Below are 22260 nucleotides of genomic sequence, written 5' to 3' on the forward strand. Positions count from 1 at the left end.
GGACCCCTTCAATCAAGGGGTCCCCCCCCCCAGCCACCCAAGGGCCAGGGGTGAAGCCCGAGGCTGTCCCCCCCCCATCCAATGGGCTGCGGATGGGGGGGCTGATAGCCTTTGTGATAAAAAAAAGATATTGTTTTTTCCATTAGTACTACAAGTCCCAGCAAGCCTCCCCCGCAAGCTGGTACTTGGAGAACCACAAGTACCAGCATGCGGGAGAAAAGCGGGCCCGCTGGTACCTGTAGTACTACTGGGAAAAAAATACCCAAATAAAAACAGGACACACACACCGTCGACAGTAAAACTTTATTTCACACTACCGACACACACATACTTACCTATGTTCACACGCCGACATCGGTCCTCTTCTCCATGTAGAATCCACGGATACCTGAAAAGCAAAGTTCAATATACTCACCTCAGCCATGGTCCAGAGATAAATCCACGTACTTGGCAAAAAAAGAAAACGCAAATACCCGCTCCAGAACGGACTGAAAGGGGTCCCATGCTGACACATGGGACACCTTTCCACGAATGAGAACTGTCAGTGACAGCTGTCACTGACAGGTCTCTAAGCCAATCAGGAAGCGCAACTTCGTTGCGCTCACCTGATTGGCTGATCGCTGTGACAGCGCATCGCACAGCTCCCTCCATTATATTCAATGGTGGGAACTTAGCGGCTAGCGGTGAGGTCACCCGCCGGTCAGCGGCTGACCGGCGGGTGACCCCACCGCTAGCCGCAAAGTTCCCACCATTGAAAGTAATGGAGCGGCTTTGCGAGGCGCTGTCAGAGTACAGACGGCGTCCAGCCAATCAGGTGAGCGCCACGGCAGTAGCGCTTCCTGATTGGCTGAAGGGACATCAGTGACAGGAGTCACGTGATGTCCCGGCATTCGGGGAAAGGAGTCTAATGTGAAAACATTGGACCCCTTTCATTAGTCCGGTGGATCGTGTTCGGTTTGTTTTTTTACAAAGTACGTGGATTTACCTCTGGACCTGGACCTCTGGACGCTGGAAGGTGAGTATAATTTTTTGACAGGTACCCTCGGATCGTCGGAGATCGTTGCAGTCGGCGTGTCAACACAGGTAAGTATGTGTGTGTCGGCGTATGAAATAAAGTTTTACTATCAAGGTGTGTGTGTCCTGTTTTTATTTTGGTATTTTTTTTCCAGTAGTACTACAGGTACCAGCGGGCCCGTTTTTCTCCCGCATGCTGGTACTTGTGGTTCTCCAAGTACCAGCTTGCGGGGGAGGCTTGCTGGGACTTGTAGTACTACTGGAAAAAACAATATCTTTTTTTTTATCACAAAGGCTATCAGCCCCCCCATCCGCAGCCCATTGGATGGGGGGGGACAGCCTCGGGCTTCACCCCTGGCCCTTGGGTGGCTGGGGGGGGGGACCCCTTGATTGAAGGGGTCCCCTCTCCCCCAGGGTACCCCGGCCAGGGGTGACTAGTTGGATTTTTGATGCCACGGCCGCAGGGCACGGCATAAAAGTGACCCCCGGCTGTGGCATTATCTGTCCAGCTAGTGGAGCCCGATGCTGGTGTTAAAAATACGGGGGACCCCTACTCTTTTTGTCCCCCGTATTTTTGGCACCAGCATCAGGCGCAGAGCCCGGTGCTGGTTTTAAAAATACGGGGGATCCCTGGCCGATTTTTCCCCTGCATTTTTAGAACCAGGACCAGCTCGATGAGCCCGAGGCTGGTTATGCTTTGGAGGGGGGACCCCACGCCATTTTTTTTCGGGTTTTTCCCCGTTTTTTCCCGTTTTTTAAAATCGCGGCAAAATCCGCCAAATCGGCCGATTTTCGCCCGCGACTCTGGCGAATCCGTTTTTCATTGCATATGGTGAATTCCGGAAGCCACCTTCCGGAATTCACCTGGCGAATTTGGTCGAATTGAAAAAACGGCGATAATTGCCGCGAATTCGCCCGCTATTGCATATACCCCATTGTCTTGAAGAAATGTTTGGACTTTGTATACAGTGAGAGTGCACCCTCCACCACGTGGAATCCTCGTCTACATTTGCGGACATTTCGTCTGTTGGGAGCACCCACCCTTGGGAACATTGATGAGAGTGCAGAACTTTCTCGTTTATAAATATATATATATATATAAGAAGGAGATTTATGGTAAGAACGTACCTTTGTTAAATCTCTTTCTGCGAGGTACACTGGATTCCACAGGGATAACATCGGGGTGAAGAGTTGGATCTTGATCCGAGGCACCAACAGGCTAAAAGCTTTGACTGTTCCCAGGATGCATAGCGCCACCTCCTCTATATCCCTGCCTCCAGGCACTGGAGCTCAGTTTTGTTTACCAGTCCAATGCAGTAGCAGGTAAGAGAGATGTCAACAGTTAGTACCCACATACACTACATTCTCACAACAGGAGAAGATACCAACGGCTAATGCCATACAAACCCAAAGAAGCTAAGTGCGTCAGGGTGGGCGCCCTGTGGAATCCAGTGTACCTCGCAGAAAGAGATTTAACAAAGGTAAGTTCTTACCATAATTCTCTTTTTCTGCCGCAGGGTACACTGGGATTCCACAGGGATAACATTGGGGATGTCTTAAAGCAGTTCCTCATGGGAGGGGACGCACTGTAGTGGGTATAAGAACCCGGCGTCCAAAGGAAGCATCCTGGGAGGCGGAAGTATCGAAGGCATAGAACCTTATGAACGTGTACACTGAGGACCATGTAGCCGCCTTGTACAACTGTTCAAGAATTGCACTACGGCGGGCCACCCAAGAAGGTCCAACAGACCGAGTAGAATGGACTTTGATGGTAGCAGCAGCTGAAAGGCCAGCCTGTACATAAGCATGTGCAATCACCATTCTAATCCATCTGACCAAGGTCTGCATGTTAGCAGGCCAGACACATTTGTGAAAACCAAAAAGATCAAAGAGAGAATCAGATCTCCTAAGAGAATCTGTTCTCTTCACATAAATACGGAGAGCCCTAACACATCCAAAGACTGCTCTTTGGAGGATAAACCTGGAGAGGTAAAAGCCAGAACAACAATCTCCTGGTTAAGGTGGAAAGACGATACCACCCGGTCAAGGTGAAAAATCAGAAAGGGTGACCGACAGGACAAGGCACCCAAGTCTGAAACCAGTCTAGCATAGGCAATAGCCGGCAGAAAAAAAGACCTTAAGAGTAAGCCATTTAAGGTCCACAGACTCAAACGGTTCAAAATGAGTCTCTTGTAAGGCATCCAGAACAACCGACAAATCCCAAGAAGCCACAGGCGGGGCATAGGGAGGTTGAATCCGTAAAACGCCTGCGTGAATGTATGAACATCAGGCAGGTTCGCAATTTTTCTATGAAACCATATCGAAAAGGCAGAAATATTAACCTTGAGGGAGGCTAGACAAAGGCCTAAGTCCAGGCCCTGTTGCAGAAAAGCCAAAAGTTTGGCAGTACTGAACCTGTATGCATCATAATCGTTAGTCGCACACCAAGCAAAGTAAGAATTCCAGACCTTATGATAAATCTGAGCATAGTTTGAATGAACACCTCAGAAAAACCTTTGGACCTCAGTACTGAAGCTTCAAGAGCCACACCATCAAATCCAGCAGGGCCAAATCCTGGTAGACACAAGGGCCCTGAATGAGGAGGTCTGGACGCTGTGGCAGCAGAAGAGGACGCTCTATCGAGAGACCCTGCAGGTCTGAGAACCAATGCCGTCTGGGCCATGCTGGAATGATTAGAAGTAGTATTCCTCCTTCTTGCTTGAACTTCCTTATCACCCTGGGCAGAAGTGACACTGGAGGGAACACGTACGGCAGCCAAAATATCCATGGAATTGCCAGTGCATCCACTAACGCTGCTTGAGTATCCCTTGTCCTTGCTCTGAAGACCGGAACCTTGTGATTGTGTCAAGACGCCATCAGGTCTACATCTGGTAGGCCCCACTTGTCCACTAGGAGTTGAAAGACTTCAAGATGAAGACTCCACTCTCCGGCGTGTATGTCCTGATGACTGAGGAAGTCCACTTCCCAGTTGAGGACTCCCGGATTAAACACTGCCGATATGGCTGGCGGATGGCGTTCCGCCCAATGAAGGATTTTTGACACTTCCATCATTGCCATGCGGCTTCGAGTGCCGCCTTGATGAGTTATGTACGCCGCCGTGGTGGCGTTGTCAGACTGTATTTGAACAGGCCTGTTCTGTACCAGAGGTAGGGCTAGTGTCAATGCATTAAACACTGCCCGCAATTCTACAATGTTTATCTCGAGGAGAGATTCCTCCCTGATCCACCGACCCGGAAGAGAGTGTTGCTCCAACACCGCACCTCAACCCTGCAGACTGGCATCCGTCATGAGAAGGACCCAGTTGGAGATCCAGAAGAGACGACCCCTGCTCAGTTGCTGGTCCAGTAGCCACCAGGTCAGTGACAGGCGGACCACCGGAGTCAAGGAGATCAAGTGAGTCCTGATCCGGTGAGGCAGGCAATCGCAGTTGGAAAGGATTAACCTCTGTACAGGGTGGGAGTGAAATGGAGCGTACTCTACCATGTCGAAAGCCGACACCATGAGCCTTAGTACTTGCATCACCGAGTGTATCGACACACGTGGGTGGGATCGGAAGCATCTTATCTTGTCCTAAAGTTTCAGAACCTTCTTCGGAGACAAAAACAACCGCTGGTAGTGGGTGTCCAATAGTGCTCCCAGGTGCACCATGCTCTGAGCAGGGACCAGGGAAGATTTCTTCCAGTTGATGAGCCACCCGTGGGCTTGCAGGAATTGGACCGTCGGTTCCAGATGACGAAGGAGAACCTCCGGCGAGTTCACCAGGATCAACAAGTTGTTCAGATACGGCAGCATCCTGATAACCCTACGGCAGAGTAGAGCCATCATGACCGCCATGACCTTGGTGAAAATTCTTGGAGACATGGTCAGACCAAACAGTAAGGCCTGGAATTGAAAATGTAGGTTGTCAATAGCAAACCGCAGGTATCGCTGATGCGATACTGCAATAGGTATATACAGGTAAGCATCCTGAATGTCCAGGGATACCATATTGTCCTAGGGCTCCAAAGCCAGAACAAAAGAGCTAAGACTTTCCATACGGAATTTGGAAACTTTCACAAATTTGTTCAAAGACTTGAGGTTGAGAATGGGGTGGGAAGATCAATTTAGTTTTTGAACTAGGAACAGCGTTGAATAGCATCCCCTGCCTCTCTGAGTCAGAGGAACACTGGCACTATCACTCCCGTGTCCAGGAGGGATTGTATCACCAGATGGAGAGTTTTTGCTTTTACCGGATCCGAAGAGACGTTTGTTGAGCAAAACTGGCGAGGGGGACATTTCTTGAAAGACATGCCGTATCAATGAGCGACGACTTCCCTTACCCAGGCATCCGAAGTGGTCTGTGACCATACCTGAGCAAACCGTAGAAGTTCGCCTCCCACCCTGTGATCCCCCAGGGGGAGGCCCACCCGGTCATGCAGCAGGCTTGTCTGTTTTGGAAGCAAGTTGACGGGCAGTCCAGGCACATTTAGGTTTGGGCTTAGTGAATTTGGAAGTGCGAGCCTGTTTCGGGTACGCCTGACCCTTTACTTCACCCGGAGGTCGAAAGGAACAAAAGTAAGTACTCTTAGCCTTCAGATCCGAAGGGGTAGTACTAGGTAGACATGCAGTCTTAGCAGATGCTAATTTACCAACAATATTATTGAGGTATTCCCCAAAACGTATGTTTCCCTTAAAAGGGATGTCAAAGTCAAAAAATATTACATAAAGAGAACATACAAACCACACATGGTAACACACGCATTTACACGGACATGCCACAGAAATGGATTCAACACTTATTTCATACAGTACATAATTATAATAATATCAAGCACCAGACATCATGGTTATTTAAAATCACCTAATGAATTAATGTCATGAATGTGTATTATTTGAACGGAACCAGATACACCTGTCATGTTTACTTTTAAAACAAGCAGATTGGTGTGTAGATTAATTTGATACTTGTTATTAAGTTGTAGGACATTGCAGCGGATAGTTATGATTGAATGTATAAAAGCTAAAATCACTTTGTTAGAACAATGAATGATACAGTGAACAGGGCTGAACCTGATCAGCATATGCAAAGAAACTGGTGACTCATGAGTCCCCTCCCCCAGAAACTAGACAACATATTGATTACACTGGAGCCCACTTGCTTTTTGGACTCAGACAGAGATGGAGGTCTTGCATGATTTTACAGAGGAAAGAGAGGAAGAGAGAGTCATATGGAGAGACAAACTTATATGAGAAAGACCTGGTAATTGTATCGCTGGCATTTAACTGTAACTATATGTAACTGTGTTTTAACTATGTTCTACAGTGGGGATCGAAAGTTTGGGCACCCCAGGCAAAAATTCATTTTAATGTACAAAAAGAAGCCAAGGAAAGATGGAAAAATCTCCAAAAGGCATCAAATTACAGATTAGACATTCTTATAACATGTCAAAAAAAGTTTGATTTTATTTCCATCATTTACACTTTCAAGAGAACAGAAAACAAAAAATGGCGTCTGCAAAAGTTTGGGCACCCTGCAGAGTTAATGCCTTGTACTGCCCCCTTTTTTGTAAGGTAAACCTTCCACATGCCTCTTTTAGTCGGCATCACCTGTTCCACAGGACACTTCTAGCAGAAATTGACATAGCGTTGACTCTAGAACCCAGTAGACTAATGTCTCTTTGGGCATGTTTTATATATATATATATATATATATATATAAGACAGCATCTTTTTTATTTATATATATATATATATATATATACATACATACATACATACATATACTAGGGACAATACCATGATATCCTTATCTAGGGTTTCAATCTCTGCTGATAAGGTATCTGTCCACGCTGCTACAGCGCTATAGACCCATGCCGACACAATCGCCGGTCTGAGTAGTGTACTAGAATGTGTGTAAATGGACTTCAAAGTACTTTTACTGCATGCTATCTGCAGGATCCCTGAGGATAGCTGTTAAGTCAGCGCTACCTTTTAGGTAAACGTGACAAAGCTTTGTCCACCCTAGGGGAAGATTCCCATCGTATCCTGGCCCTAGTAGGGAAAGGATACTCCCTGAGAATTCTTTTTGGGAAGCTGCAGCTTCTTGTCTGGAGATTCACGCTCTTTTTCTTTATGAGAGGAGGAAAATTTACCTCAGCTTTCTTCCCCTTAAACATGTGTACCCTCGTGTCAGGGACAGATGAGTCATCAGTGATATGCAAAACATCTTTTATTACAATAATCATATATTGAATACTTTTCTGCCAGTTTTGGCTGTAACTTTGCATTATCGTAGTCGAGACTGGAGTCAGACTCCGTGTCGATATCAGTGTCTATTATTTTGGATAGTGAGCATTGTGAGACTCTGAAGGTGTCTGCGACATAGGGACTGTCTGTTCTCTAATCTTTTGTGCAATAAATTTACCTTAGCACTTTATTTCACATATCCAATCAGGTGTCCGCATTGTCGACGGAGACACCACTCACACACACATTTGCTCCATCTCCTCCTTAGGATAGCCTTTTACCTCAGACATGTCGACACACACGTACCGACACACCACACACTCAGGGAATGCTGATCTGAAGATAATTCCCCCACAAGGCCCTTTGGAGAGACAGAGAGAGAGTATGCCAGCACACACCCCAGCGCTATATGACCCAGGAAAAAACACAGCAATTTAATGTTTACCCAGTAGCGCTGTTATTATCTGCGCCAATTTATGTGCCCCCCCTCTTCTTTAAAACCCCCTCTTCTACCGTGGTATAAGCAGGGGAGAGTCCAGGGAGCTTCCTCTCAGCGGTGCTGTGGAGAAAAACATGGCGCTGGTGAGTGCTGAGGGAGAAGCCCCACCCGCTCGACGGCGGGCTTCTGTCCCGCTAAAAGTGTAAAATTGGCGGGGGCTCATGCATATATACAGTGTCCAGCTGTATATATGCTCCTTTTGACAAATAAGAGGTTCATATTGCTGCCCAGGGCGCCCCCCCCCCTGCACCCTTACAGTGACCGGAGTATGTGAGGTGCGTGGGAGCAATGGCGCACAGCTGCAGTGCTGTGCGTTACCTCAGTGAAGATCATGAAGTCTTCTGCCGCCTCTGAAGTCTTCTTTTCTTCTCATACTCACCCGGCTTCTATCTTCCGGCTCTGCGAGGGGGACGGCGGCGCGGCTCCGGGACGGACGGAGAGGGTGAGATCCTGCGTACCAATCCCTCTGGAGCTAATGGTGTCCAGTAGCCTAAGAAGCAGGACCTAGCTTCAGAGAGTAGGGCTGCTTCTCTCCCCTCAGTCCCACGATGCAGGGAGTCTGTTGCCAGCAGAGCTCCCTGAAAATAAAAAACCTAACAAAATACTTTCTATCAGTAAACTCAGGAGAGCTCACTGAAAAGCACCCAGCTCGTCTAGGCACAGTATCAAACTGAGGTCTGGAGGAGGGGCATAGAGGGAAGAGCCAGTGCACACCAGGAACTAAATTCTTTCTTAAAGTGCCCATATCTCCTGCGGAGCCCGTCTATCTCCATGGTCCTTACGGAGTCCCCAGCATCCTCTAGGACGTTAGAGAAATACTTAAGTGTCTGTAGAATCACAGCGCTGATGAAACAGGCAGATTTACAGAGGAGATCTTGCCCTGCAGTCCTGGAGACCAGTCGCAGCTACTGATAAGATGGCACCCAGCGTCTCAGTCAGGGAGAGTGTGAGGCAGCTCCAGGGCGGGAACACCAGCAGTATATGGCGGCCGGAGCTGGTGGAGGGGCTACAGGTCCAGCGCCTTATCACCTATGCTGGTCCTCACCACCGGGTACTATTGAGCCTTTTTTTAATTAGATAATATATTATCCGAAATGTGCTCCCCTGCCCTGGTGGATATAGTGGGGTCCCTGTATGGCCAACTCTAAAACTGAGCTCACAGTGCATGAAGGAGGGGTTATATTGAGGAGGCCCCGCAATCCATCCTGGGATAGTCTAAAGCTTTACCCTGTTGGTGCCACTGGATCAAGATCCATCTCTATACCCCGTTGTATTCCCTGTGGAACACAGTGTACCCCGCTGCAGAAAATACATATTCTTCTAAAATAAGGTGCGCTCGCATCTTAAGGGTTGCCCCTTGTTGCCAGACATCACACGCAGCTGCTGCGATCTGAAACATGGCGAACTGGCCGTGGCCCGTCCTGTAAATGGTCTGGACACACCTGCTTTGTCCGGTCCGTGGCCCCCCTTCCCCCAACGCCGCCCCAACCAAATAGCGATTCAGTGTCCAGTGCTGAATTAGGCCCATAATCTCCAGGAATTTGCCTTTTGGTATTTGGTATGGTTTCCCAGCTGTTGTACTACTTCAAAAATACCATTCACTACAGCTTACATTTTAATTAATATCTATATATAATAGGTATGTTTCACACACACATATAAATGTATACATACATGCATATGCGGGTTGGGTACGAAATCCCGGCAGTTCCTAACAGAAGACCAACAGTGGGATCCTGATGGACAGAACCCTGACATATCCTGGTAGATATTTTTACCCTACCCCTCCTGCAGCCTAACCCTATCCACCCCCCCCCCCCCCCACACACACACACATATATACAGTCTAACCCTAACTCCCCCTTACCCCCCACTCCGGTCAGCCTAACACTAACCTCCCCCACCCCCGCAGCCCAACCCTAAATCCCGTACTTATCCCCAGGATCGTCCCGGATTTTGAACAACGGGATCCCACTGTCAGTCTTTTCTCAGGATCCTGACTGCCATGATTTTGACCGCATTGTGCATATATTATACACCCACACAAACACACAAACAAACCCATGCTCACAATAAAAACATGTTTTCTGTATTTATGTCATGACAAATGTGGATGTCAATTCACTAGAACATACTGTATGTTATACACATATTAAAAGGCTACACAATGTCCACTAAAAAAGTTGAGATGATTTACCTCATCTTGAGTAAGGAATATTTCATTATGTAAAGGTTCCAAGTATAATTCAAAAAGGCAACTTAAATCCTGCAGGGAAAAAAAATAAAAATAAATTTTTTACTACATTTTTCAAAAAAATAAGTAAGAATTCTGAGAACACACAACCAAAAACAAATACTGTGCGTCTATATAACTTTTAAAAGGTTATCCAATTAGCCCCGATGTCGATTTAGCTGATGAAAATGGGCGGATACCCAATTATAAGATGAAATTGGACTGGTAATCATGCAAAAACACATGAGATCGGGGATAAATCCCCAATCCCACGTGTTATCGTGGCTCCGACAGGCCACATCGCGGATTATGCTCAGGCTCCTGAGGACCCCCAAGCATAATCCCAGATACGTGCTGGCATCGGCGGGAGGAGTGAGTCGCATCAGGGTTAATAGGATAGCCTCCGGCGATACAACTACCGTGGGTAACTGGATACCCTCCTTCAGGTTATAGTAATTAATGAATTGTTATATAAGAACACCAAACACTGATGCTTGCAACAAAGTGTTTATTTTAATAAGTGAAATCTTTCATCATCATAAGCAAAGTTTATTGTACAATATGGTAAGTATAATTGATGGCAGTGGTACCCCAACTGGATGCCACAGGTTGGTGGTACAGGACCAAATAAAATTGTTTATGGTCAACGTGATGGGGAAAACCAGTGCTAGTGGTTGTCAAATAGAAGCACAACCCTGCACACCACAATACAACGAAACCAAGGAGGACAGATAAACACAATTTAATAATTGCATAATTTTTTTCTGAATAACAAAATTTTGGCCTAGGGGTGCCAAGACAGTTTGGGAAACACTGGTGTATGGTTTAGCATGGTTTTAACTAGGTGAAAACTTATCAAGATATATGTCAAGATCTAAGCTCAATCTCTACCTCAACCAAACCACCCTGAGAATAAAGGGTACTCACATTTTACTGAACAAGCAAAATTATATATTGTACACAAGGCAATTCCCATGTGTGTGAGATAATGTTAATTGCCAACAAGATCTGTCAATACCGTTCAAAGGTTCACACTTTATTTCCTGACAATATTTGTGTTTTATTTTTGACTATTATCATTTTTATACAATGCATTGCATGGTATTTCAATGCACTGTATTCAAGTTTACAATATTCCTTTATTAAGATTGAGAGGTCTATTCATATAGCAGGGAAAAGCACTGTGTTTTTCTCTGCTTTCTGTTATTCACAAAGTGGGTTACTGTGGAAAAGTTCCTGACTTCTCCAGCGGCATCCCCGCTCCATGGTTGAACTGCATCACCATATTTTAGTATGTAGGATTCATGAAGGAACAGAAACTCTACTTTCCGCTTCTCCATAGAGTTCAGGTTTGCCATCTCCGTATGGCGCAACCTAAACTGTGGTGTGTTAACTGCAGGTAAACTCAATGCATCCCTGCTCTCTGCCCAGCATCCATGCTGGCTCCGCCCCCCCTTATCTCTCAGCGTCTGCAGCCTCCCAGGAGGTCAGCTGGCAGTGCATGCGCCGAGGAACCCACCGGCTGATTCCGCGCATAGCAGAGGGGTCCACCTGGAAAATACCTTACCGCTGGACCCCAGGATACCGGATTACATCGCTGGAGAGGGGAGTATACGTGAATTGTTACTTATTACAGCTATAGTAACATAGTAACATATAATTTGAGGTTGAATAGAGGCAAATTGCCCATCGTGTTCAACCTGTTTTAAGTTGTGATGATTCTACATACTTGCTAAATAATGTTTTAAGACTAGTTAGCTACTATAACTCATGTTACCCCCGGATTAACCACGTTGATATTTTAAGTATTATAACCTTGGATAGCTTTTTCATTCAGAAATTTATCCATTCCTTTTTTAAATCCAATTACAGAGTCCAAAATTACCACCTTCCCTGGCAGGGAATTCCACATCCTGATTGCCCTAACAGTGAAGAACCCTTTCCTCCATTGCGTTCGGAACTTTCTCTCCTCCAGTCGCAGCGAGTGCCCACGTGTCCTAAACTGTGTTCTTTTAATAAATAATTCCTCTGATAACTCTTTGTGATGTCCCTTTACATATTTGAAGATATTAATACTATCTCCTCTTAGGCGGCTCTTTTCTAGTGTATACATATTCAGCGTAGTAAGTCTTTCCTTATTGTCCAGTCCTTCTAGGCCTTTAATAAATTTAGAAACTCGCCTTTGAACACTTTCGAGTTCACTGATGTCTTTTTTACATCCGAGTTCCTTGTTTCAATTCCCCTTTTTATGCACGCTAGCACCTTACTTGCCTTCTTTACTGCGTTTTGACATTGTGTGCGTTTGACATTGTGTAGGTTATTAAGCTTATTATCAATGAATACCCCAAAATATTTTTCCAACTCTGTTTCCCCTAGGCGTTCCCCATTTAATATGTAGGATGCAAGTTTGTTTTTAGTCCCAAAATGCATAACCTTGCATTTGTCTGTATTGAACCTCATTTTCCATTTAGACGCCCAGAGTTCAAGTTTAGATAGATCATTCTGCAAGGACTCCACATCCAATTCTGTATTAATTACCTTACACAGTTTAGTATCATCTGCAAAGATTGACACTGTGCTTTCCAGGCCTATTTCTAGGTCATTGATAAATATGTTGAACAGTAGTGGTCCGAGTACGGACCCTTGTGGTATTCCGCTGACTACTGGGGACCAGGTTGAGGACTTCCCGTTGACCACTACTTGATGTACCCTGCTATCCAACCAGCTGCTTATCCATGTGCAAATAGTTTTTCCTAGGCCAATCTCCTTTAATTTGATCATCAGTCTCCTGTGAGGAACTGTATCGAAGGCCTTTGCAAAATCTAGGAAGACCACATCCACTGCTTCTCCTTGATCAAGATTATTGCTCACTTCCTCATAGAAGCTAATTAAGTTAGTCTGACATGTCCTGTCCCTCACAAACCCATGCTGGTTCTTGCTAATAATCCTAGCGGACTTTAGATACTCCTGTATGATGTCTCTTAGAATTCCTTCCAATATTTTCCCCACTATAGATGTTAAACTAACTGGTCTGTAGTTTCCCAGAAGATTTTTGGATCCCTTTTTAAATAATGGCACTACCTCAGCTATACGCCAATCCTTCGGTACCATGCCTGATCTAATTGAACTATTGAAAATCAAGTACAGGGGTCGTGCTAGTTGTGAACTAAGCTCCATAAGAACCCTCGGGTGAAGTCCATCAGGACCAGGTGATTTATTAATCTTAATTTTGCTTAGTCTGTCCCGGACTACTACTTCGCTTAAACAAGTATCTTACCATGAATCATTACTGTCACAATTGTTATGCTCTACTCCCACCATCAGTTCTTCACTGGATACTGATGAAAAAATTTGTTCAGTATTTCCGCTTTTATTTCGTCATCATTTATCAATTCTCCTAATTCATCTTTTAATTGACCTATATTCTCCTTTTTTAACATTTTACCGTTTATGTATTTAAAAAACTTTTTAGGATTGGTTTTACTCTCTATAGCGATTTGCTTTTCATTTTCCATTTTTGCTTTTTTGCATTTCTTATTACACTCCTTGTAATACTTGAAAAACTCCTCCTTTCCATTAGATTTAAATGCTTTGAAAGCCCGCTTTTTTTATCCATTTCTGCCTTAACCTTCTTGTTAAGCCACATCGGTTTGAGTTTAATACCCCTGCGTTTACTGCCCATGGGAATAAAGTTATGGATATTGCTATCCAGCAACCCTTTTAAAACATCCCACATTTCCGAAGTGTTCTTGTTATTAAACAGAACCTCCCACTCTATGTTGTTAAGTGTACATCTAAGCATACTGATATTAGCCTTCCTAAAGTTAAAAGTTTTGGTGGAACCCCTGTAGCTATATTTCCTGAAACTGATGTCGAATGTGATCATATAGTGATCACTGTTACCCAAAGTCTCCCCAACTTTAGTGTTTGATATAATGTCCACATTATTAGTAATTACTTGATCCAGGGTAGTTTTACCCCTAGTTGGGTCCTCGACTAATTGAGACAAGTAGTGATCCCTAATCATATTTAAGAACCTACTGCCCCTCGCATTAGCACATGAATCATTACTCCAGTTTATATCCGGGTAATTAAAATCCACAATGACAAGGATGTCCCCCAATCCCGCAGCCGTTTTGATTTGCTGCAATAGTTGTTCTTCCTCATGTATGCTAATATCCGGCTGTTTGTAGCCCGTGCCTATGACTAGTTTTTTTGCATCAATTCTCCCACTTGATATTTCTACCCATAGTGACTCCACATTATCGCCAGTCTCCTCATAGATAACCTCCTTTAGGTATGGTTTAAGTGATGGTTTAACATAAAGACATACACCTCCTCCTCTTTTGTTAGCCCTGTCCCTCCTAAAAAGAGAATACCCCTCCAAGTTAGCAACCCAGTCGTGAGAGTCGTCCCACCATGTTTCCGTAATACCTATAATGTCATGCTCAGCCTTTGATGCTAACAATTCCAATTCCCCCATTTTACCTGCTAGACTTCTTGCGTTTGCAAGCATACATTTTAGTTTATCAGTTCCTTTATTTGTTTGTTTTCCTAAAGATTTCCCATCCTGGTTAACTAGTGCATCCGTAGAGTTACTGATACAGACTGTCCTTCTCGCTCCCTCTCCAACCCCACCACACTTAGTATTGCCCACCTTACTTTTCTCTTTGGTCAACCCAATGTTCCCATCTAAAATCACAGTCCTGACATAAGTATTTTCCCGTAAGTCCCGTACAACATTTTCTATAGTCTGTAATGATGACACATAATTGTTATTATTTAATGCTTTAGCAATACCTTTCCTAACACCCTTAATAGAACCCATGTAAATACCCTTACCGGCTGCACTTTCTCTTCCCCCTTCTCCACCCCCATTTATCTCACTACCGCCATCCCTACTATACTCGCTGCATGACCCATAGTTTCTAGCTAAACCCTCCCCCCAGGCTTCTAGTTTAAAAGCTCCTCCAACCTACTAACTATCCTACCCCCCAGCACCGCAGCCCCTTCCTCATTCAGGTGCAATCCGTCACGAGAAAAAAGATGGCACCTGACTGAGTATACAGTATATCGCTTCGAACCGATGTTTAGTGATAAGCAACAATTAATTTTTTTTGTTTTTTTTTAAATGAGTAGTCCCCTTAAACATTAAGGAAATGTTGTATTTGTTACTTTGTAGTATTAAGATATACTCTTATTCTTTATTTATGACGCACCAACATAATTCAGTGATGTATGTTGAGGGTTTATGAGAAAAATAAATAACATACAACATATAACATAGGGGAAACACCACTGCACAAATGTGATTTCAATCTAAAATTTCTGCCCGTGACATGCGCAGTAAGAACAAGCAGAGGTGTGTACCAGCTCATATCTCCCACTGACAACAGTATTTAGGCCTCTCACTCACCTTTTTATACATAGAAATTCTTTACTTTAACTGTACAAATGACAGCCCTGTATACTATCTTTGCCGGATGTATCTAACATGTTTTTCAAATATGTAGCATTCACCAAGCCTGACGGTTTGTGGCACATACACACATAACTGATGAGAACTACCGTATATACTCGAGTATAAGCCGACTTTTTCAGCACTTTTTTTTGTGCTGAAAAAGCCACCTCGGCTTATACTCGAGTCAGTGCAGGCAGAGGCAGAGCAGTGTGAAGGAGGGACATGGAGCGCACAGCGCGCGGCGCTCCTGTGTCCCTCCTGCATCTCCGGCGGCAGCAGCGGCGGTTCTATTACAGGAAATACCCGTTCGTGACCTCTGATCACGAACCGGCACTTCCTATAATAGACCCGCCGCGGCCGCCGAAGATGCAGGAGGGACACAGGAGAGCCGCGCACGCTGTGTGCTTCGTGTCCCTCCAGAAGACAGCGCGGGATCGACGGAGGGGTAAGTAACAGCACTGTGGGGCATACCTGGCACTTGGGGAGGGAACGTATCTGGCAGCACTGTGGGGGCATATCTGGCAGCACTGTGGGGGCATATCTGGCAGCACTGTGGGGGCATAACTGGCAGCACTGTGGGGGCATAACTGGCAGCACTGTGGGGGCATATCTGGCAGCACTGTGGGGGCATATCTGGCAGCACTGTGGGGGCATAACTGGCAGCACTGTGGGGGCATATCTGGCAGCACTGTGGGGGCATATCTGGCAGCACTGTGGGGGCATATCTGGCAGCACTGTGGGGGCATATCTGGCAGCACTGTGGGGGCATATCTGGCAGCACTGTGGGGGCATATCTGGCAGCACTGTGGGGGCATATCTGGCAGCACTGTGGGGGCATATCTGGCAGCACTGTGGGGGCATAACTGGCAGCACTGTGGGGGCATATCTGGCAGCACTGTGGGGGCATATCTGGCAGCACTGTGGGGGCATATCTGGCACTATGAGGGCATATCTGGCACTGAGGGCTGTGTACGGCTAGAGCTGCATTTCCCACCCTAGGCTTATACTCGAGTCAATAAGTTTTCCCAGGTTTTTGTGGTAGAATTAGGTGCCTCGGCTTATATTCGGGTCGACTTATACTCGAGTATATACGGTATGTGCATGATTGGCACCAGTTACACACGCAGTGAACAAGGGGGAGGTATGCACAGTAGCAGTACACTAAGCCATTTATGGATTCAGAAAGAATATGGAGAGAAGAGGTGGAGAAATAAAGTAGATAAGCTGGTAGCTGTGAAGCAAGATAATTATCAGACAGACAGACAGACAGTACACTTGTAATTTCCCATTGCCTACACACATATTTACATTTTACGTTTACATTGGTGAGAATATGATTATTTAATATATCGACTACAAAACTAATCTAATGTGCATCCAAGTAACAGCCATCCATATAATAACAAAAACAAATACAAATATACCTTAGTTATAGCCATAGCTCAGATTCAATAAATTACTTCTGGCTATTACAGAGCATGTGCTCAAGATGTATTTTCATATCAACATATACCAAAATATTATTTTACCTTAACATATGATTTCTCAGTGTCAACGAGTTCTTGAATAACTTTACGGAGCCTATCTCCATCTGACAAGTGTCGAGCTAGTGGTCTCAGTGGTGGGTCTGAACTGTCGCTTTGTCCATCCATCATCTCCTGGTTGACTTCCTGCATACTACGACACAATGCAGTGATTTGGTCAGCACTCTGAGAAAACAAGATAGAAAAAAAAAAAAAAACAACCAAGAGTAGTATTATTTATCAAGGTTCAGTGACCTTCAAAAAAATTAATAAATTCATATACAGAATAAATAAAATTTTAAAAAATCAGTCAATAAGTGACCTGACATTATATATATATATATATATATATATATATATATATATATATATATATATATATAAAAAAATATAAATCCTTCCACAGATGCTTGGCACTCCAGGGACTCTGTTTATAATATTTAATGGTGCAGCATAAAAGTTTTGGAGAAAATATATAATGGAGAAATGGCAGCACTCTCAGGACTTCAACAAATAATCACAGGCTGCAGACACCTGGATTTAGACAGCAACATTTTGATTTATTATAATCGTCGCCAGGTTTGCCGTCGTCGTCAGCCTGACGACGATTATAATAAATCGAAACGTTGCTGTCTAAATCGGGGCTGCGACCCCGGAACGTTTAATATGTCTAGTTGACAAATAAAGTCGCTGCACTTTTTTCACTAAACTCTGTTCTGTTCCTGTATGTCCCTGGGCTGTTACCCGGAGGGAAGGCACCATGAGCAAATTACAGCTACAAAAGGGCGTGTGAGTGCCAGGCCATTCTGGACTATATATGTATATATATATATACAAACAATACAATTATTTAACTGCGCATAGGATATTTCTCTCTGTCCAATTCCAGATATAATATAGTCAGTCCTTTTTAATAGATGTATTTGCTGCCAATTCCTAAAAAGCCGATCCACCGGCTAGATACATGTGAAAAAGACAAAAGAAGGAAGGCGCAATAGTGAGTAAAAATTGAAATTCTTTACTAATAAAAGAGTACAAGCTCACGTACATCAAGGTAAAATAATACCGGCTCCTATCTCCAAGCCCCCGCAGCAATGCTTCCGGATAGCACCTAGCAGTGCTTTCAGACAGGGAGTCCACAGCGGCTCTTTATTCGGCTTTTTTTTTCTTTTTGATACGTTGAAGTAAATCTGAGATTACTGTTGTTGTTATTAATATATGACACACATTTTTCAAAACACAGTCGATCTCCCCTCCATATTATCAATATGTCATCTATGTATCTATGAAAGCTTACTATTTTTTCAGTAAATTCATTTTCAACATAAATATTCTCATCTTCCCAGCGGCCTAGATATAGATTAGCCAGGCTCGGAGCATACGGGGTCCCCATCGCACACCCACAGGTTTGGTTATAAAATTCCCCCTGGAATTTAAAATAATTATTTTTAAGAATGTATTCTACACATTCCGCCAGGAAGTATCTCAATTTACTGCTAACAGTAATAGGGCAATTATATTGCTTTTTATATTGCTTTTTATGATGGTTATTGATTTGGATTTATTGTATTAAATTGGTTGTAGAAAAAATGTGACATCGGAGGATAATGAACTAAACAGACGGACGTAAAAATAAAATGTGTTCATGTGGAGATTAAAAGTAAAACACCTATCTATGAGTTGAGATCTTGATGAGGTACAGCTGATCTAATTACCAGTGAAAGCACTGAGTTAATTACTGTCGGGTGTTTTTTGAATTACCCTCTGATGTTAAAAATGTTATAAATATAAATTGCAGTAATATCTGTAGATTGTAATGATCCATGGTGAAAAAATGTTGTTATGATGAGATTGTGAAAAGATAAAAATCATTTTTATTGTAAAATATAGTAGATTAGATGTGCTATAAATGCTGCAGGGATACTCTGCTTGGCCACACCCCCTGACGAAGTCAACCGTGACGAAACCGGTCGGGACGCTTTTGCCTAGTGCTGGACAAACAGCCGCATACAACGAGCAGCCGATTGAGAGCCGCGGTGGTCTAAACAGCCGAATAAAGAGCCGCTGTGGACTCCCTGTCTGAAAGCACTGCTAGGTGCTATCCGGAAGCATTGCTGCAGGGGCTTGGAGATGGGAGCCGGTATTATTTTACCTTGATGTACGTGAGCTTGTACTCTTTTATTAGTAAAGAATTTCAATTTTTACTCACTATTGCGCCTTCCTTCTTTTGTCTTTTTCACATATATATATATATATATTAGAGATGAGCGCCTGAAATTTTTCGGGTTTTGTGTTTTGGTTTTGGGTTCGGTTCCGCGGCCGTGTTTTGGGTTCGACCGCGTTTTGGCAAAACCTCACCGAATTTTTTTTGTCGGATTCGGGTGTGTTTTGGATTCGGGTGTTTTTTTCAAAAAACACTAAAAAACAGCTTAAATCATAGAATTTGGGGGTCATTTTGATCCAATATTATTATTAACCTCAAAAACCATAATTTCCACTCATTTTCAGTCTATTCTGAATACCTCACACCTCACAATATTATTTTTAGTCCTAAAATTTGCACCAAGGTCGCTGGATGACTAAGCTAAGCGACACTAGTGGCCGACACAAACACCTGGCCCATCTAGGAGTGGCACTGCAGTGTCACGCAGGATGTCCCTTCCAAAAAACCCTCCCCAATCAGCACATGACGCAAAGAAAAAAAGAGGCCAATGAGGTAGCTGACTGTGTGAGTAAGATAAGCGACCCTAGTGGCCGACACAAACACCGGGCCCATTTAGGAGTGGCACTGCAGTGTCACGCAGGATGTCCCTTCCAAAAAACCCTCCCCAATCAGCACATGATGCAAAGAAAAAAAGAGGCGCAATGAGGTAGCTGACTGTGTGAGTAAGATTAGCGACCCTAGTGGCCGACACAAACACCGGGCCCATTTAGGAGTGGCACTGCAGTGTCACGCAGGATGTCCCTTCCAAAAAACCCTCCCCAATCAGCACATGACGCAAAGAAAAAAAGAGGCGCAATGAGGTAGCTGACTGTGTGAGTAAGATTAGCGACCCTAGTGGCCGACACAAACACCGGGCCCATTTAGGAGTGGCACTGCAGTGTCACGCAGGATGTCCCTTCCAAAAAACCCTCCCCAATCAGCACATGACGCAAAGAAAAAAAGAGGTGCAATGAGGTAGCTGACTGTGTGAGTAAGATTAGCGACCCTAGTGGCCGACACAAACACCGGGCCCATTTAGGAGTGGCACTGCAGTGTCACGCAGGATGTCCCTTCCAAAAAACCCTCCCCAATCAGCACATGACGCAAAGAAAAATAAAAGAAAAAAGAGGTGCAAGATGGAATTGTCCTTGGGCCCTCCCACCCACCCTTATGTTGTATAAACAAAACAGGACATGCACACTTTAACCAACCCATCATTTCAGTGACAGGGTCTGCCACACGACTGTGACTGATATGACGGGTTGGTTTGGACCCCCCCCCAAAAAAGAAGCAATTAATCTCTCCTTGCACAAACTGGCTCTACAGAGGCAAGATGTCCACCTCATCATCACCCTCCGATATATCACCGTGTACATCCCCCTCCTCACAGATTATCAATTCGTCCCCACTGGAATCCACCATCTCAGCTCCCTGTGTACTTTGTGGAGGCAATTGCTGCTGGTCAATGTCTCCGCGGAGGAATTGATTATAATTCATTTTAATGAACATCATCTTCTCCACATTTTCTGGATGTAACCTCGTACGCCGATTGCTGACAAGGTGAGCGGCGGCACTAAACACTCTTTCGGAGTACACACTTGTGGGAGGGCAACTTAGGTAGAATAAAGCCAGTTTGTGCAATGGCCTCCAAATTGCCTCTTTTTCCTGCCAGTATAAGTATGGACTGTGTGACGTGCCTACTTGGATGCGGTCACTCATATAATCCTCCACCATTCTTTCAATGGTGAGAGAATCATATGCAGTGACAGTAGACGACATGTCCGTAATCGTTGTCAGGTCCTTCAGTCCGGACCAGATGTCAGCATCAGCAGTCGCTCCAGACTGCCCTGCATCACCGCCAGCGGGTGGGCTCGGAATTCTGAGCCTTTTCCTCGCACCCCCAGTTGCGGGAGAATGTGAAGGAGGAGATGTTGACAGGTCGCGTTCCGCTTGACTTGACAATTTTCTCACCAGCAGGTCTTTCAACCCCAGCAGACTTGTGTCTGCCGGAAAGAGAGATCCAAGGTAGGCTTTAAATCTAGGATCGAGCACGGTGGCCAAAATGTAGTGCTCTGATTTCAACAGATTGACCACCCGTGAATCCTTGTTAAGCGAATTAAGGGCTCCATCCACAAGTCCCACATGCCTAGCGGAATCGCTCCGTGTTAGCTCCTCCTTCAATGTCTCCAGCTTCTTCTGCAAAAGCCTGATGAGGGGAATGACCTGACTCAGGCTGGCAGTGTCTGAACTGACTTCACGTGTGGCAAGTTCAAAGGGCATCAGAACCTTGCACAACATTGAAATCATTCTCCACTGCGCTTGAGACAGGTGCATTCCACCTCCTATATCGTGCTCAATTGTATAGGCTTGAATGGCCTTTTGCTGCTCCTCCAACCTCTGAAGCATATAGAGGGTTGAATTCCACCTCGTTACCACTTCTTGCTTCAGATGATGGCAGGGCAGGTTCAGTAGTTTTTGGTGGTGCTCCAGTCTTCTGTACGTGGTGCCTGTACGCCGAAAGTGTCCCGCAATTTTTCTGGCCACCGACAGCATCTCTTGCACGCCCCTGTCGTTTTTTAAATAATTCTGCACCACCAAATTCAAGGTATGTGCAAAACATGGGAGGTGCTGGAATTTGCCCATATTTAATGCACACACAATATTGCTGGCGTTGTCCGATGCCACAAATCCACAGGAGAGTCCAATTGGGGTAAGCCATTCCGCGATGATCTTCCTCAGTTGCCGTAAGAGGTTTGCAGCTGTGTGCGTATTCTGGAAACCGGTGATACAAAGCGTAGCCTGCCTAGGAAAGAGTTGGCGTTTGCGAGATGCTGCTACTGGTGCCGCCGCTGCTGTTCTTGCGGCGGGAGTCCATACATCTACCCAGTGGGCTGTCACAGTCATATAGTCCTGACCCTGCCCTGCTCCACTTGTCCACATGTCCGTGGTTAAGTGGACATTGGGTACAACTGCATTTTTTAGGACACTGGTGAGTCTTTTTCTGACGTCCGTGTACATTCTCGGTATCGCCTGCCTAGAGAAGTGGAACCTAGATGGTATTTGGTAACGGGGGCACACTGC

At 44.9% G+C, this 22260-nt stretch overlaps 1 protein-coding gene across 2 annotated transcripts in view; it reads right to left on the reverse strand.

The window, feature by feature from the left end:
- TIAM2 (TIAM Rac1 associated GEF 2) overlaps positions 1-22260 on the reverse strand; it is a 1049207-nt gene that overhangs the window by 126259 nt on the left and 900688 nt on the right. The window contains exons 1-2 of one of the 2 annotated variants that reach the window (XM_063917711.1): positions 16983-17159; positions 9957-10025 (exon numbers count right to left, since the gene is read on the reverse strand). The exons of the other annotated variant lie outside the window; for it this stretch is intronic. Of the exons in view, the coding sequence (XP_063773781.1) occupies positions 9957-10025; positions 16983-17129 (216 nt within the window). The 5' untranslated portion in view covers positions 17130-17159. Of the gene's footprint in view, positions 1-9956; positions 10026-16982; positions 17160-22260 lie in introns of those variants that run through there. 2 annotated transcript variants of the gene reach the window in all.

This window comes from Pseudophryne corroboree, chromosome 4 (assembly GCF_028390025.1).
Source record: "Pseudophryne corroboree isolate aPseCor3 chromosome 4, aPseCor3.hap2, whole genome shotgun sequence".
Taxonomy (NCBI): Eukaryota; Metazoa; Chordata; class Amphibia; order Anura; family Myobatrachidae; genus Pseudophryne; species Pseudophryne corroboree.